Source organism: Vicia villosa, linkage group LG3 (assembly GCF_029867415.1).
Source record: "Vicia villosa cultivar HV-30 ecotype Madison, WI linkage group LG3, Vvil1.0, whole genome shotgun sequence".
In the NCBI taxonomy this organism is placed as follows: Eukaryota; Viridiplantae; Streptophyta; class Magnoliopsida; order Fabales; family Fabaceae; genus Vicia; species Vicia villosa.
This window is the reverse complement of record NC_081182.1, coordinates 102,853,269-102,868,429: the sequence shown is the minus strand read 5'-3', so window position 1 is coordinate 102,868,429 and position 15,161 is coordinate 102,853,269. Positions and strand designations below refer to the sequence as shown.

Genomic DNA, 15,161 nt, shown 5'->3' with positions numbered 1-15,161 from the left:
AATTGGTTTTGTATTGATAAAGCTCAACCAGTCCCTTGTTTTAAAACTTTAGTACTAAGAGGCCCTGACAAGTTAACACCTAAACTTTCTGCAACAAAGTATGCAAGAACCAATACTGGAAGACACAGGGGAAACAAATGATGTCGTAGTTCTTCATATATTGAGATTGTTGAATCTATATTTTGAACTGAAGTGGTAGTGTATGGATCCAATGTTGATATCAATTTTGCTAACTTTTATCTCACCCCCTCAATTAAACATTTTTTTTATTATAAAGAGGGCCAAAGACCCTCGATTAAACAATCTTTTGTTATGTCATTAAGTTCTTATTCTAAAATATTTGACTTCTTGTTGTAATGAATATTAATTTCTCTTGACAGAATTAATTATTGGTAATGTTTATTCTAAAATATTTGACTTCTTGTTGTAATGAATATTAATTTCTCTTGACAGAATTAATTATTGGTAATGTTCGATCCAATCAATGCTTTTAAATTTGAGAATTTCTTTATAGACCTCCCCACCTTCTTGGTCACCCGCGGCGAAAACCCAAAAATACCCCTACTTCGGAAATGCATTTCCGAAGTAATTTTTTTCCAGATTTTCCCAGAATTGTGAAATGCATTTCTGAAAACATCAAATGGGGATGTTTTTGGAGATGCATTTCTGAAATAACTCATTTTTGGGTGTTTCGAAAATGCATTTTCGAAAACTGAAATCTATTTCAATCTCTTTCTCTGTATTATATGCATCAGTTCACTGTAAATATCTCCAGTAAAACCATGTTTTGTTCCAGCATCAGGATGTCGATTCTTATTAGATCCCCACCATTTGATGTGATTTGTTAAATCAAACTTGCTTTCTATGCAAAAACCGCTAACGTATTCACTTTCTACAGCTGAATCATCCCCTGCACCTTCAATGTTTGTAAAAAGGTGAGATACATGGTAGCAATCGTGCAGATAAAATTGTCAAAGGAGGACCACAAATGAATTAGTTCATATAACTTCATTCAATAGAAGAATAGCTTGAAGTTAAAATCTAATAACCACATACCATAATGCATACTACTCAAGTAATTCGATCCAGTCATTCGGCCATATGATGGATCCAACTTTTTCGGAAGTTTACTTCCGAAACCCCCAAAGATGCGTGTTTTCGAAAATGCATCTCCGAAAACACCCCCCATTTGATATTTTCGGAGATGCATTTCCGAATTCTGGAAATATCTGGAAAAAAATTACTTCGGAAATGCATTTCCGAAGTAGGGGTATTTTTCGGTTTTCACTGGAGGTTCTCCCCATAGGGGGTCTACAAAGAAATTCTCTTAAATTTTAATGCTATCCGACTTGCTTTTATCATCCATATCATATTTACAGCGTTCACTTGTCAACACCAAAATTTACAGCGGGCCCAACATTATATTTACAGTGTTCACTCGTCAACACCAAAATTTAGGCAAAATACTCTTTTTGGTCCTGTAAGTTAACCTCGGGGTTCATTTTGGTCCCTAAACTTCAAAAAGTTCCATATTGGTCACTTAACTCTTTAAAAAGTGCTATTTTAGTCCTTTTTGTCATATTAGCGACGGAAAAACTCAAAAATATGTTGCTAAATCCGTCGCTAATATGGCAAAAAGGACTAAAATGACACCTTTTGAAGAGTTAAGGGATCAATATGAAACTTTTTGAAGTTAAGGGACCAAAATTTATTTGACAATTTCTTTGTACACAAATAGAGTGAAAATCACCTCTGAAAATCCTAAAATATCCTTCGAATATGCATCTCCGAAGGCATTTATATTTTAATTTTAAACAATTTGGATATGTATTTTTGAAATTACCTCTCGTTAAATTTTTTTCATTTAAACGTTGGATTTAAAATGTCGGATTTTTTTCCGGAGATGCATATCCGAAAAACCCTTCCAAAAAAAATAAATTGAGATATTGGTTAATTCGCATATGCAAATACGAAGTATTCCAATATTTTAATTTTATTTTAAAAAAATATTTATTTATAGGGTTAAGTATGTTTTTGGTCCCTATAAATATCTCAAATTTCATTTTTAGTCCCTATTAAAAAAATGATATATTTTGATCCCCATAAAATTATTATGCACGTAGTTTTAGTCTCTACTGTTAAACTGAAGTTTATTTTTAAATGATTATTTTACAGACATGTTTAGAACGTTATAAAAAGTTCCTCGAAGAAAAAGAAACTCAAAATTTAATTTCTAAGTCGAGATTTGCATTACTTTTATCATTATTTTTTGAAATTTAAAAAATTCATATTTAATCCTCTCATTATAAAAAAATTCTATAATTTAGTAAAAAAAATATTTCCTAATATTCTAAACACGTATGACAAAAAATTATTCAAAAATTTAAAATTTTAAGGATAATTAAGCCGTTTTTAAAATTTTAAAAAATAACAGGGACTAAAACTGGATGCATAAAATTTTTATAGGGACTAAAATATGTCATTTTTTTAATAGGGACTAAAAGTAAAATTTGAGATATTTATAAGCACGAAAAACATACTTAATCCTTATTTATAATATAGTTATAATATAATTAAAGTGAGTTATTATTTTTGGAGTAAAAGGAAATTTTATTACCCAAAATCAAATAGAGTACAAGCCGATCCTTAGATCCAGGCTACCAAAAGTCCACACAACCAGTTACAACAAAACAAGCAATTAACTAATTTCCAACGTTGCTAACTTAACATGGCCACGAAGATCCTTTTTATGATATGCTCGGGTAACCACCATGTGTTTAGTGTATTCTACAAGATCAATCTCCATGTTTTGCTTGTTAAAGCTAATGCCATTGCGTTCTTGCCATATATGATAGATCACTTCAGCCAATGTCATCTTGAGAAGTTTTCGTTTCCATCCCTTCTTGGCTGCTTCCAGACTCATCCATCTACTCTCTTGATTCCAGTCCCCACTGGTTCTATGATATCCTAACCACATGAGCAACTTTTGCCAAATACCATGGGTGTACCTGCAAGCAAAGAACAGGTGGTTGATACTTTCAGCTTGGCCACAAAAGACACATAAACCATCAGTTATCACTTGGATTTTCTCCAATCTGTCTTTAGTAGGGAGCCGGTTCCACAATGCAAGCCATAGAATAAAACACGCACGAGGTCTAGCATAGTTGTGGAAAAGAATCTGTCTCCAATACACTGGAGTGCCACAACCCCTGAGTTCCATATACATGTCACCAGTTTTGAAAATCTGAGATTGGTTACTCCGTGCCCAATAGTTACTAGTTACAACCAGATCTCTCATCTTGGTTATGCTTTTAATAATCCATGAAATGGATTTGCTGGCTTGCCATTGCAGGATGCTTGCATCTTTCAAGTAATATGCTCCTACCCATCGGATCCAGAGCTTATCAGCCTTCATGTGTAAATTCCAAAGAAGCTTGATCATTGTTGCTTTGTTCTAGTCCATGAGGCATGTCATGTTCAGCCCACCTGCATTTTTTGGAAGACATACATTATCCCAAGTAACCAGGGCCTTTCTGCCTAAAGCTTTGCCCGACCAAAGGAAGTTTTTGCAAGTCAAGTCAATTCTTCTTCTGATGCTTTTGGGAAGTGGAAAAACATTCATCCAGAAACCTGCAATGGAAGTCAAAGTACTCTTCACCAACTGTTGTCTGCCAGCATAGGTCAGAAGATTTGAGGACCAATGTTGAATCTTCTCAAGCATTTTGTTAATAAGAGGTTGGCATTGGTTCACAGTGATTTTTCTTGTGGAGAGAGGGACTCCTAAGTACTTAAAAGGGAGTGTTCATCTACTGTAGCCAATGTTACCAGCAATTTTCTGTTGGATGTGATCAGGTGTACCTCCAAAGTAGATTTTGCGTTTTGATGGATTTGCCTTCAGACCTGTAGCAACAGAGAAACTATCAAAGACTGTCATTAATGTCTGCACTGATTTATCATCTGCCCCGAAAAAGAGGAGTAAATCATCAGCAAAACATATATTGGTAATGTTTTCTTTGGCACACTTGGGATGGAAGTGATAGTCATAATTTCTTCTTAAAGTACCAAGGCTTCTATGGAGATTTTCCATGATTAAAACAAATAAGGGGGGGGGAGATAGGGTCTCCTTGTCTCAAACCCCTCTTGGCTTGGAGAACCCTACTCAGTTGGCCATTGATACAATATCTATAGGACACACTTCTTACTGCAATCATGGTCCAATTGATGAATTTACTAGGGAAGCTCATCTCACTCATAATTTGTTCCACTGCATCCCATTCTACAGTATCATAGGCCTTCTGTAGATCTATTTGTAATGTACATCTAGGGGATAAGTGCTTCCTATTGTATCCTCTCAGCAATTCATAAGCCATAATAATGTTATCATGAATGGTTTTACCTGTTATGAATGTAGTTTGACTATCATCTACCACATGATTGATGACTCTGCTCAGCCTCATGGTTAAGATTTTGGAAATGATCTTGTAGATTGTTGTGCAGCAGGCTATTGGCCTCATCTCTTTCATGGTCTTGGCATCATTGGTTTTAGGGATTAAAGTCACCACTGCACAGTTGACTGCCCTAGGTAATCTATTGTTTTCAAAGAAATCTTTGATAGCTTTAATCACCTCATACTTTATGATCTTCTAGCTTGCTTTGAAAAATTTGGCATTGAACCCATTTGCCCATGGACTTTTGTTGTCACCTATGCTCTGCAGTGCCTGCCAAATTTCCCCTTCAGTCACCTCTTTAATAAGACTTTCTTGGTGATCTCTATTCAATTGAGCTCCTTCTCTCATAATACTAATATCAACATGGGTCCTGCTACTGGATGCTTTACCTATAAGTTTATTATAAAACTCCAGAACCTCTCTTTCCAAATCATCATGTTCAGTGAGTTTCTGCCATTGTTCATCCTAGAGCATTGTGATTTGGGTCTGCCTGTTTTTTGTCTTCAATTTTGCATAAAAATAGGCATTGTTGCCATCTCCCAAAGATATCCAGTCCTTTTTAGTCTTCTGATGCAGTATTTTCTCTTCAAGCTCAGCATTTCTCATCACTTCTTCAGTCCAGATTTTGACACTATGGCAAAGATCAGGATTTAAAGGATCATTGTTTAGGAAGCTCTGAGCTTTATCTAATTGCTCCCTACTATCTCTGAGATTTCTAATTCCTTCAGTCACTTTCCAGTTAAGCCCTTTAAGTTTAAATTGTAGCCTTTGGAGGTTCTTCCATAAGTGATACATAGGATAGCCTGAGGCATGTTGGCTCCAATTCTCTTTCATAGTGGTGAGGAACTCAGGGTGATCAGCCACACAATTCAGAAACTTGAATCTCTGCTTGTGTTTGGCTACCTGTTGTGTGCCATCTAACTTGACTCTCAGAGGTGAGTGATCTGAGATATGAGAGTTCAACACTTCTATCTCACAGTTGGGGAAAGCATTACACCAAGCAATATTAACAAGTGCTCTATCTATTCTTGAATAAATGGGATTATTCATTTGTCTGTTAAACCATGTAAAGACAGGCCCTGTTGTGTCATGTTCAAAAAGGTTGTTGTTATTCATCATACTCTCCATATCTATGAATTCAGCTAGGTGAACATCATTTCCTCCAAGCCTATCCCCCACTTTCAATACATTATTGTAGTCACCAACACTAATCCATGGCCCATTGATGTTATCATTGATTCTCTGCAAATCCTGCCATAGTATCCTTCTATTGGTAATCTGGTTGTGGGCATATATTACAGTCAGGTAGTGTGAGAATCCTCCTTGTTTAGCATAAACTTCAGTATGTATAAATTGGCCTGATTTCTCAATGATTGTCATACTCCAGACTAGAGGGTTCCAGGCTAGCCAAATTCTTCCATTGGTGTGACAATCATAGTTATCAGTATACTCCCAATTAAAACCAAGCTTTTTCCTAATTTGGCTACAGTTATTCATTTTCACATGAGTTTCAAATAGAGCTAGACAGATTACCTTTTGTTTTCTGAGGTGGGCTCCAACCTCAAGGCATCTAGCACTCTTATTGAGCCTTCTCACATTCCAGCAAATCATGTATTCTCTTTTGTTTGAGAGCTTTCTCCCAAAATACCCTCAAACTCATTGCTGCACTCCACTGTTATAATTTCTGGTTGTTTCCCTTTCCTAGCAGTGTTGGAGGCAATAACCCATGGTACTTCCGGCTGTGTGTTGTTAGTTGTTGTAGGGTTCTCCCTCACCATAGTGATCTTCTTCTGCTCCCAAACTTTTGGAGGTTCTTTTTGTTTCTTGATCACTTCTTCTTTCTTCTTGCATTCATGCCCTACTTTGTTACAGCTTTTGCAGAATGGAGGCTTCCATTCATAATCAACTTGCTGTATCTGTTTTTCTCCTTGTGGGTTCCTAATTGTAATATGATGTAGAAGCTCCTTTGTGACATCCACCTCAATTAGTACCCTAGCATATGAAACTCTCAGTTTCTTTGCTGTACACTCATCAGTCATCAAAGGTTTGCCTATGGCACTAGCTATCTTTCCTATGCTCTTTGATCCCCAGTAGTACAGAGGTAGGGCAGGGAAAATCACCCAGATGGGTAGAACCCTGAGCACATCATCCTGCATAGTAAAATCAGGATTCCATTCATGGAGGAGGATAGGTTTCTTAAAGATCGTATATGGTCCTCTCATGAGCACAACATCTCTGTCCACTCTCGATTTGAACCTTGCTAAGAAATAACCCTCTTCATTGTAATACAGTTCTAGGAGGGAGACAAAATTCCATGTGGTGGCCATGAATTTCTTGACTGCATTCATTGAGAGCTCATTTCCTATCGCATACATGATTAGGGCATTCTTCCAAAATTCCTTCTCAGCTATCACGTCTTGCTCCTCAATTTGAATTTCCATTTCACCATTGATAATCGCCGGTGGTGTATAAGAGAGTTCATTCCCATTCGCCGGTAGTCTATTACCTTGTATCACGTCCACCCAGAGCTGTGGAGTCTTTTCTCCTTCTGCCTCCGCTCCCTCCTTCTTTCCTTCAACACTTGGTTCCTCCACAATCGTTTCCAAATCTTGGGTACCCTTGTTTGAGACATTTGTTTCTGTAAAACCCTTACCACTCGAAGTTGGAGTTGTCGAGAATACTCGTACGCTCGCCGGTGGAGTGGATGTCGCCTTCTTCTTTGGCCGGCCCCGCCCCATCTCCAGACACAAGGTACTCGGATTCAACCCTAAATCTCCTCTGCCGTGGTCCCTAACCCCAAGGTTAGGAGTTTAAACCAACACCAAAGGATCTTCAGTGTCTTTTTCGCGTACCCCTTGTAGTTCTACCGTCTTTGTCTTGCTCACCGGAAATCGCAGTCTTTAAAAATGCTTTTTAATATTATTAGAGTTTTAAAGTGAGTTATTATTAATAAGGAATAACTTAAATACAAATAGTTATAAATAAAGATTAAAAAATTAAACAAAATTTTAATTTTATAAAATTTATTTGTCAATTTTTTTTTAAATTATAAAAATAATTATTTTTTAAATGATATATATTTAATAAATGGTTAAATATTTATGTAGTTAAATTATAGAAGTAATTACCTTTTTTAAATTATAAAATTAATTTGTCACAACATTATGCAATTGAATATTTAATTAATTATATATCTTAATAAAAATGGTATATATTTAATTATATATCTTGATTAAAATGGTATATATTTAATTATATATTTCGATTAATACAATTAAATATATTATTATTAAAATTAATTCACATTAATTTTAATTTTATAATAAATATTGAGTGTTTTGGATATGTATATTCAAAAAATCTCAAAACTAAAAATTGGGTTATGTGGGATGTGTATCTCCGAAGACATGTGTCTTCAGATGTACACATCCAAAATCACATTTTTTTTTAAAAAAATATATACTTTTAAAAATGCACATCCGTAATATAACAGTATTTAAAAATTTCATCAGGAATTTGTAAGAAGATAGTATATGATTGTAAAAAAAAATATTGTCAATTTCTTTACCTATTCATCAATATTCGGTGTACCAACTGATCCTTTAATATATTCAATATGATATTTAGACTTCTAGCCATGCAATCCAAAAATCACATTTATATTATATTAATATGGAATTGGCTGCTGTTGTCTCCACTTTTTCTTTGTCCAAATTTGTTGTTAAATAATACTCACTTTATTGCAAACTAGTAGAAGACCGCACGGGTAAGTTCTTTATATCTTAGATCATTCCATATGATTTGATTATTGTTGATATATAATTGTTATTATAAAATCTATAAATATTTAAAAATAAATGTGTAGCAAATCATAAACATTATAAATTCAATATATTTAATAACTATAAATATTTTAAAACATCACTAATAATTATAAACATTTTATTGATTAAAATAAAAATAGGTAATAAGGTGACAGTGACCCGTAAAAACAGTTTAAATAATAAAATTTATAAAATTAATAAAATTTATAAATATCACTCTCATTGTTTCATTAGAATACAATAAAAATTAATAATTTTAATGATCAAATTCACCAGAGTTGCATTACTTTTATGGTAAAGAAATGTTAATTAAAATTAATCATAGGTGAATTTTTGTTTCTTTCACTCTAGTTCTTGCTTTTTATTCTTGAATAAGCAGCCACCTTATTAATCTGATGGATCGATGTGACAAAGCAAAGAAATTCATTATTGAAATGGAAAAAAAAGTTCCATATATCATTGCAGCACCAAATATAATTTCTTATTGTAATGCAAGTTTTATACGTAAAAATTATGTCCTGTGCTATTTTATAAAGTTTTTCAATTACATTTTTAACATTACTGACAAGATTATGGTCCATTATTCAAGATACGGCATACAAAATTACAAACCATATTTCACGTAAACCACAAACCATATGCAACATTTAACAAATGTTCCTAAATCAGAACAAGAAGGAACCAATGACCGAGTATATGGTTTGACATGCACCAAAAAAATAGACAAGTAAAAGAGAAGACAATTATGGTTGAAATGCAACTATATGGTTTGATATAGATTTTTTAGTGATATGCAACTATGAAAACAGACAACCAATATAATAAGCTAGTGATGTAGACATGTCCTTTATAAATGTAGAGTATAAGAAAGGACTTTTCTGATGTAGGCAGGCAAAGTATGTAGCTGAAAGAGGTTGTACCAACTGTAGTCTATGTATCAGTTTTATTTTCATAGTAGCCTAGCAGAACTTTAATAAAGTGTAGTAGAACTTGAATAAAAATGGAAATAACGTGTATAACCTGACTTCTCGCGCCCCTGCTTGTCGGGAATTCAGTTCAGCTCAATTTCTGGTGAGGTTGCAGCCTCTCTGGAAGTGCCTTTTACGGATGCTGAGATTAAGAATGCTGTTTGGGATTGTGATGGATCCAAAAGCCCGGGCCCGGACGGTTATAACCTTAATTTCATTAAAAAATGTTGGAGTTTCTTGAATCAGGACTTTATCAATATGTTCAGGGACTTTTATAGGCATGGCAGATTATCAAAGGCGATTGTCTCTTCTTTTCTCACTTTGATCCCGAAAAGACAGAATCCTTTGGGTCTTGGAGATTACAGACCGATTTGCTTAGTGGGGAGTGTGTATAAAATTTTATCCAAGCTGCTTGCGTCCAGACTTAAGAAGGTGTTAGACCCCATCGTTTCGGTCAATCAGAGTGCTTTCGTACCTGGAAGATTGTTGCTTGATGGCGTCTTGGTAGCCAATGAAGTGATTGATCTCGCGAAGAAGTCTAAGGAAGATTGTCTCCTCTTCAAAGTGGATTTCGAGAAAGCCTACGATACGGTGAGTTGGAACTATTTGAGAAGTGTCATGCTTAGGATGGGGTTTGGCAATCGTTGGATGAAGTGGATGGATGCTACGGTGTTTTCCAGCTGGATGTCTGTTTTAGTTAACGGAAGCGCAACCAAAGATTTCAAGGTGGAAAGAGGGTTACGCCAAGGAGATCCTCTATCTCCCTTTTTATTCGTTTTAGCAGCGGAAGGCATTTCGGGCATCGTTAAGAAAGCTATAGCTGCAGACGTTTTTTCTGGTTTTAAGGTGGGAAACGATTGCTCCGTGGATCTGTTGCAGTTCGCCGACGACACCCTGCTGGTTGGAAAAGCCTCTTGGAAACAGGTTTGGGCGCTCAAGGCTATCCTTAGAACTTTCGAAGTAGCATCGGGCTTGCGGGTAAACTACAACAAATGCAGGCTGATTGGGATTAATATAGACAACCGGTTCCTTTCTGCTGCTGCTTTTTTCTTATCCTGCAGAATTGAGGAAAGCTCGTTTAGATTTCTCGGAATTCCGATAGGATGCAATCCGGGTCTTTGTTCTACTTGGTCTCCCCTTATTTCGAAGATGAAAGAGAAGTTATCAAACTGGAAGAACAGGTTTTTAAGTTTCGGGGGCAGAATTACTCTGCTAAAATCGGTCTTATCGAGCCTTGCCATCTTCCAGCTATCGTTCTATAAAGCTCCTGTGAAGGTTTGTAACACGTTACAGAGCATTCAAGCGAGTTTCTTATGGGGCGAGAAGGATTCCAAAAGGAAAGTTCACTGGGTATCGTGGGAACGGGTTTGTCAACCAATTGAGGCAGGAGGTTTAGGGGTGAAAAAGGTTGGCGTTTTCAATAAGGCTCTTCTGCTCAAGTGGTGTTGGAGGATCTATCAAGGTAACAAAGCGTTGTGGACGAATGTTCTAGAAGCTAAATACGGTTCTATTCAGCTTATGTTAGGGGAAGGCGCAGTAGGTAGGAACCGTCGAACTCTATCAACATGGTGGAGAGATTTGATCGATTTGGCATCCGGTGATTTGGGCTCGGTTTTAGTTGGCAATCTCTCGCATCAGCTTGGCCGCGGGGATAATATCCTCTTCTGGGAAGCTTGTTGGCATGATGATAGCACCCTTAAGGAAGTTTTTCCTGCTCTGTACGCTGTCAGCACTGTGAAGGGTAAGAAGATAAATGAGTTAGGCGGATGGAGTAACAATTCTTGGGCTTGGAGCGATATAGGCATCCGCGGGGAGTCCCTGCCTGTAGGTTTGAATGCTGATTTTCAGCAGCTGAGGCTTGTTTTAGGGAATTTAGCCCCGGTGGAGGACAAAACAGACGGAGTTTTTTGGCAGCACGATTTAGCCAATGGTTATAGCGCTAAGGTTGGATACGATTGTCTGGAGGGCAGATTGGAAGCATCGAGAATGGACGAGGATTACTCAAGAGCCTTCCATATTCTGTGGTCTTCCGATGTGCCGTTTAACATTAAGGCTTTTATTTGGAGATGTTTCTTGAACAGACTTCCGACAAAAGATTTGCTGCTGCGTAGAGGTATCCAATTATCTAATACGGATTCGTCTTGCGTTTTTTGTGCTACGGAGGAGGAGACCTTGTTCCATTCTTTTTTCGCCTGTACAGTTCCGAGGCTGGTGTGGGATAACATAGCCCAATGGATAGGTTTCCATCCCCAACTTGCTGTTAGCCCTTGGCAGGATTTTATTAATTGGGTATTGTTAGCGAGAAAGGCGAAAGTTAAGAGAAAAAAGGAGGGCCTGATCTGGTTGGCAGTGGTTAGAGGTCTTTGGATGAGGAGAAACGATATTATTTTCAACAGAGGAACTTGTATGGTTAATGACATCACCTGGGAAATCAAGTTAAAAGTTTGGAGGTGGTCGTTTTTTGGTGAAATTGCTTATTCCAAGTGTAATTTCTACGATTTCTGTAAAAACCCGTTATTTTACTTATAGTAGATTATAGTTGGTCAGTAATTTCTTCTCTTTGAGCTTTTTTGCTCTTCTTTTGTAAGCGGGTTAGAGTACCCCTAGTACTCGTTCTAATATATTCCTTGCTTATAAAAAAAAAAATATATAAGAAAGAGGTATGCTATCCTTACAATCCTTTCATAAATTAAGTTATGCCAAAATCCTTGCTCAAAGATATTCAGAACTGCTTTTCATCATTATCTACCTATCATTGTACAATGACACTCAATTTCCTTTTCTGCAAGTTAGTTCCTTAGAGCAATATATGACGACACTGAATTTTTATTCAGCAAATAACCATGCTTGCTTGCTTGCTTCAGCATTATTATAAGTATAGAAGATTAGAAGAAGAGCAACACACCCAAATTATCTCATCAAACTCCATCATCCATGGCTAGAGCAAATGCCACCCTTCCTATCAGTTTCTTCAAGATTATTCTTCAAACCAATCTTCAAACTATTGTAACCATAACTTTTAACTTACTGCAACTGTCTCCTACGTTATGTTATATCTGTTTTAACTTCTTTTTTTTTTTCGAAAAATTCTTGTTCTAATATTAATATTTTTTTTGACAGAAAATACCAAATAAATTTACAAAGATTCATGGAGCAAGTCTCCCAAATCCAGTGATGATGAAGCCTCCTGATGGCACAAAATGGAAAGTGTTTTGGAAAAACATCAATGGTGAGATATGGTTTCAAAAGGGTTGGAGTATTTTTACTAAAAACTACTCTCTACAACATGGTTGTTTGGTAGTGTTTAAGTATAAGGAAGGAAGTTCAGAGTTAGATGTAATCATACTTGGCCAGAATGCAGTAGAAATCGATTATGGTTTTTCATGTAACACTCTTGATGAAACTGAAAACCTTGGCCATAGTGATGATGAATCAGTTGAGATTTTAAATGACGATGATGAATCATTTGAGATTTTGAAGGATAAGAAGGCTAGACAGAAGTCACCTTTAGTTTCTCCTAGACCACATAAAAAAGTTAGAGGTATATATTTGGATTTAACTTTACCGTCTCTTCTTTTATTATACACATATTTGGTTAATGAAATTTTATATTAAGTTTTTTTTAATCAAAATGAATTAACAGAACCTTGCATGCAGTTTGAGTATACCTTACAAACTATTTCTTAGTTGCATGATGCTACAACAAAAAAGCTAATCCTTGAATTTTCTGTTTTACATTTCTCATATATATATATACAGGTGAGATTAAGGAGACTAGTGGAAAAAATACATCATTGAATTGTCCAAGAGGAAAGAGAGCTCAAGAAGTAGCTGCAAAGTTCATCTCTAGCAATCCTTTTTTCACTATTCTCATAAAACCTAATCATCTCAGAGATTATCGGATGGTAAGGTCTAAATTCATGCAATGCTATATAGTAGAATAACATATATGTTATGTTGTGATCATAAATTATAATGATTGATAATACTAATGCAGAGTGTACCAAATCTCAAAGGAATTATTGAGGATAAAGAGAAGTATCTGATTCTGAAGAATGAGAAAATGTTGTGGAATGTGAAATTGCTTTGTTCCAAGAAGAATTCAAACGAACGCTTCCTATCAGCTGGTTGGTCCTTATTTGCACGTGAAACTGGACTGCAATCAGGAGATGTTTGTGTTTTTGAACTGATGAACAAAGAGGATTTAGTTTTTAAAGTTCATGTTTTCTGAAGGGAAAGTTAATTTATCTGTTTGAAGTTGTTGTTTTGAGTGAAAGTAAGTTTAGCTTTAGTTGGAATTGTGCTTTATTAGGTAACTGGATCTGTTATTTTGAGATAAAATCATAAAATGAATATTATTTGATGTTTGCAGTTAAGAAGTCTTTTAAGATTGAAGGCAAAACACAGATATCCATAGCTATAAAGCAATTCAAACAATCAACACTAATTAATTTGAGAGAGATAACTTGGTTAATTAGATACTTGCGTTGTTGTTTGGTTTGCCTTTATAGTGATCTTACTTTTATTTTGTCTTAGACTTGTCTGAAATATTAATAAACATAGCTTGGACACATATGCATGATTTAGTTATGTTTGTGATAGTTCATATCCGCCAGAGGAGGATCAACATAGTTTTATATCTCAGGCTTGTGTTGATTTGGTTAAAACAATACAATGTTATCTTATAGTTTCTATAATATTTGACAATTATGAGTTTCACAAAATTTCATTTTCACATTTATTTCATCCCTTCCTTATTATAATTATTCTTTCTCAAGTATTTAACACTTCATACTCTTCATACTTTATAATTTATAAGTCAAATCATTATACAAAACTTTGTAAGCTAACTCACTCACGAATTTTAAATGCATATATAGCAATTACAGTACAAAAAGTATGTCCATTTTATGAAAAAAGATGGAAAAAATCATATATCATGACTAACCTATCAAGTCTATAATTTTACAATGTCATAGTCTCATCTTACTTCAATTTTCAACTACTTTTTGCAGCTATTACAATGATGATGGCTATCAAAGTTTTGAATATATGTACTTTTTATATAAGGTGAGGCTATATACTATTTGTTACGAAGGAACAAATAGAAGAATTACACTAAACCCACCCCATGTTTCCGTAAAATGCTACGTTTATATTTTTTTTTCTAACTAAATATTTTGCTTTCGTGTGTTTCGTTTCGTACCCAGTAGAATGACTCTTTCTTATAATATGATAATGGTTAATATATTTACTTTTCTTATATTAACCCTTCATTAAAGACTTGATTGTAAATTTATTTTAACTGCAACTCTCATTAAAAACTTGACTATAAATTTATTTTAACTGCAACTTTTATTTTTTACTAGTTAATATAAAAACATTCAACTTACGCAATAAATTATAATATATTTTATTTTTTCTTGTAAATTATATAAAATGGCTTATTATAATATAAGTGTTTAATTTGTAAAAAAAAATAAAGTTTGATTGTTGTTGTGAGTCAAAGGTAAAAAATTATAAAAATATTATTTTCTCCTATTATAAAAGATATATCAAACGGAGAAATAAAACTACAAATTTAAATATTAAAAATTGGAAATTTACTGACCATTTTTTAAAAATATGAAAATAGATTATGGTAAAAATAAGAGAAATGGTACCTAAACAAAATAATATTTGTAAACAGAAAAAAATTTATTGTTGGTCTAAATATTTTTATATACGAGGAATGCTATTCATGATCAAATATTTTTTATTAAAAAATGATATACGGAAAAAAATCTATTATTGATCTAAATGTTTTTATATACGAAAAAATCTATTTTTGATTTAAATATTTTTTTTATTTTTTAACCTTCTATTTAAAATAAATATAATTATGTAAACAAATGCGCGTAACAGACCAGAACTCGTACGTA

General features: G+C 34.5%; 2 protein-coding genes across 2 annotated transcripts; one reads left to right on the top strand and one right to left on the bottom strand.

Annotated features, from left to right (window-relative positions):
* Positions 1–4,913: 4,913 nt before the first annotated feature.
* On the bottom strand, positions 4,914–6,059 carry LOC131658687 (uncharacterized). The gene has a single exon (XM_058927956.1). The coding sequence runs from the start codon at positions 6,057–6,059 to the stop codon at positions 4,914–4,916; it is 1,146 nt and encodes a 381-aa protein (XP_058783939.1).
* Positions 6,060–12,007: 5,948 nt separating this feature from the next.
* Positions 12,008–13,566, top strand: LOC131656456 (B3 domain-containing transcription factor VRN1-like). Its single transcript, XM_058926171.1, has 4 exons — positions 12,008–12,246; positions 12,361–12,781; positions 13,000–13,145; positions 13,238–13,566. Exons 1-4 carry the CDS (start codon positions 12,175–12,177, stop codon positions 13,469–13,471), a joined length of 873 nt encoding a protein of 290 aa, XP_058782154.1. The 5' UTR covers positions 12,008–12,174; the 3' UTR covers positions 13,472–13,566.
* Positions 13,567–15,161: the final 1,595 nt, after the last annotated feature.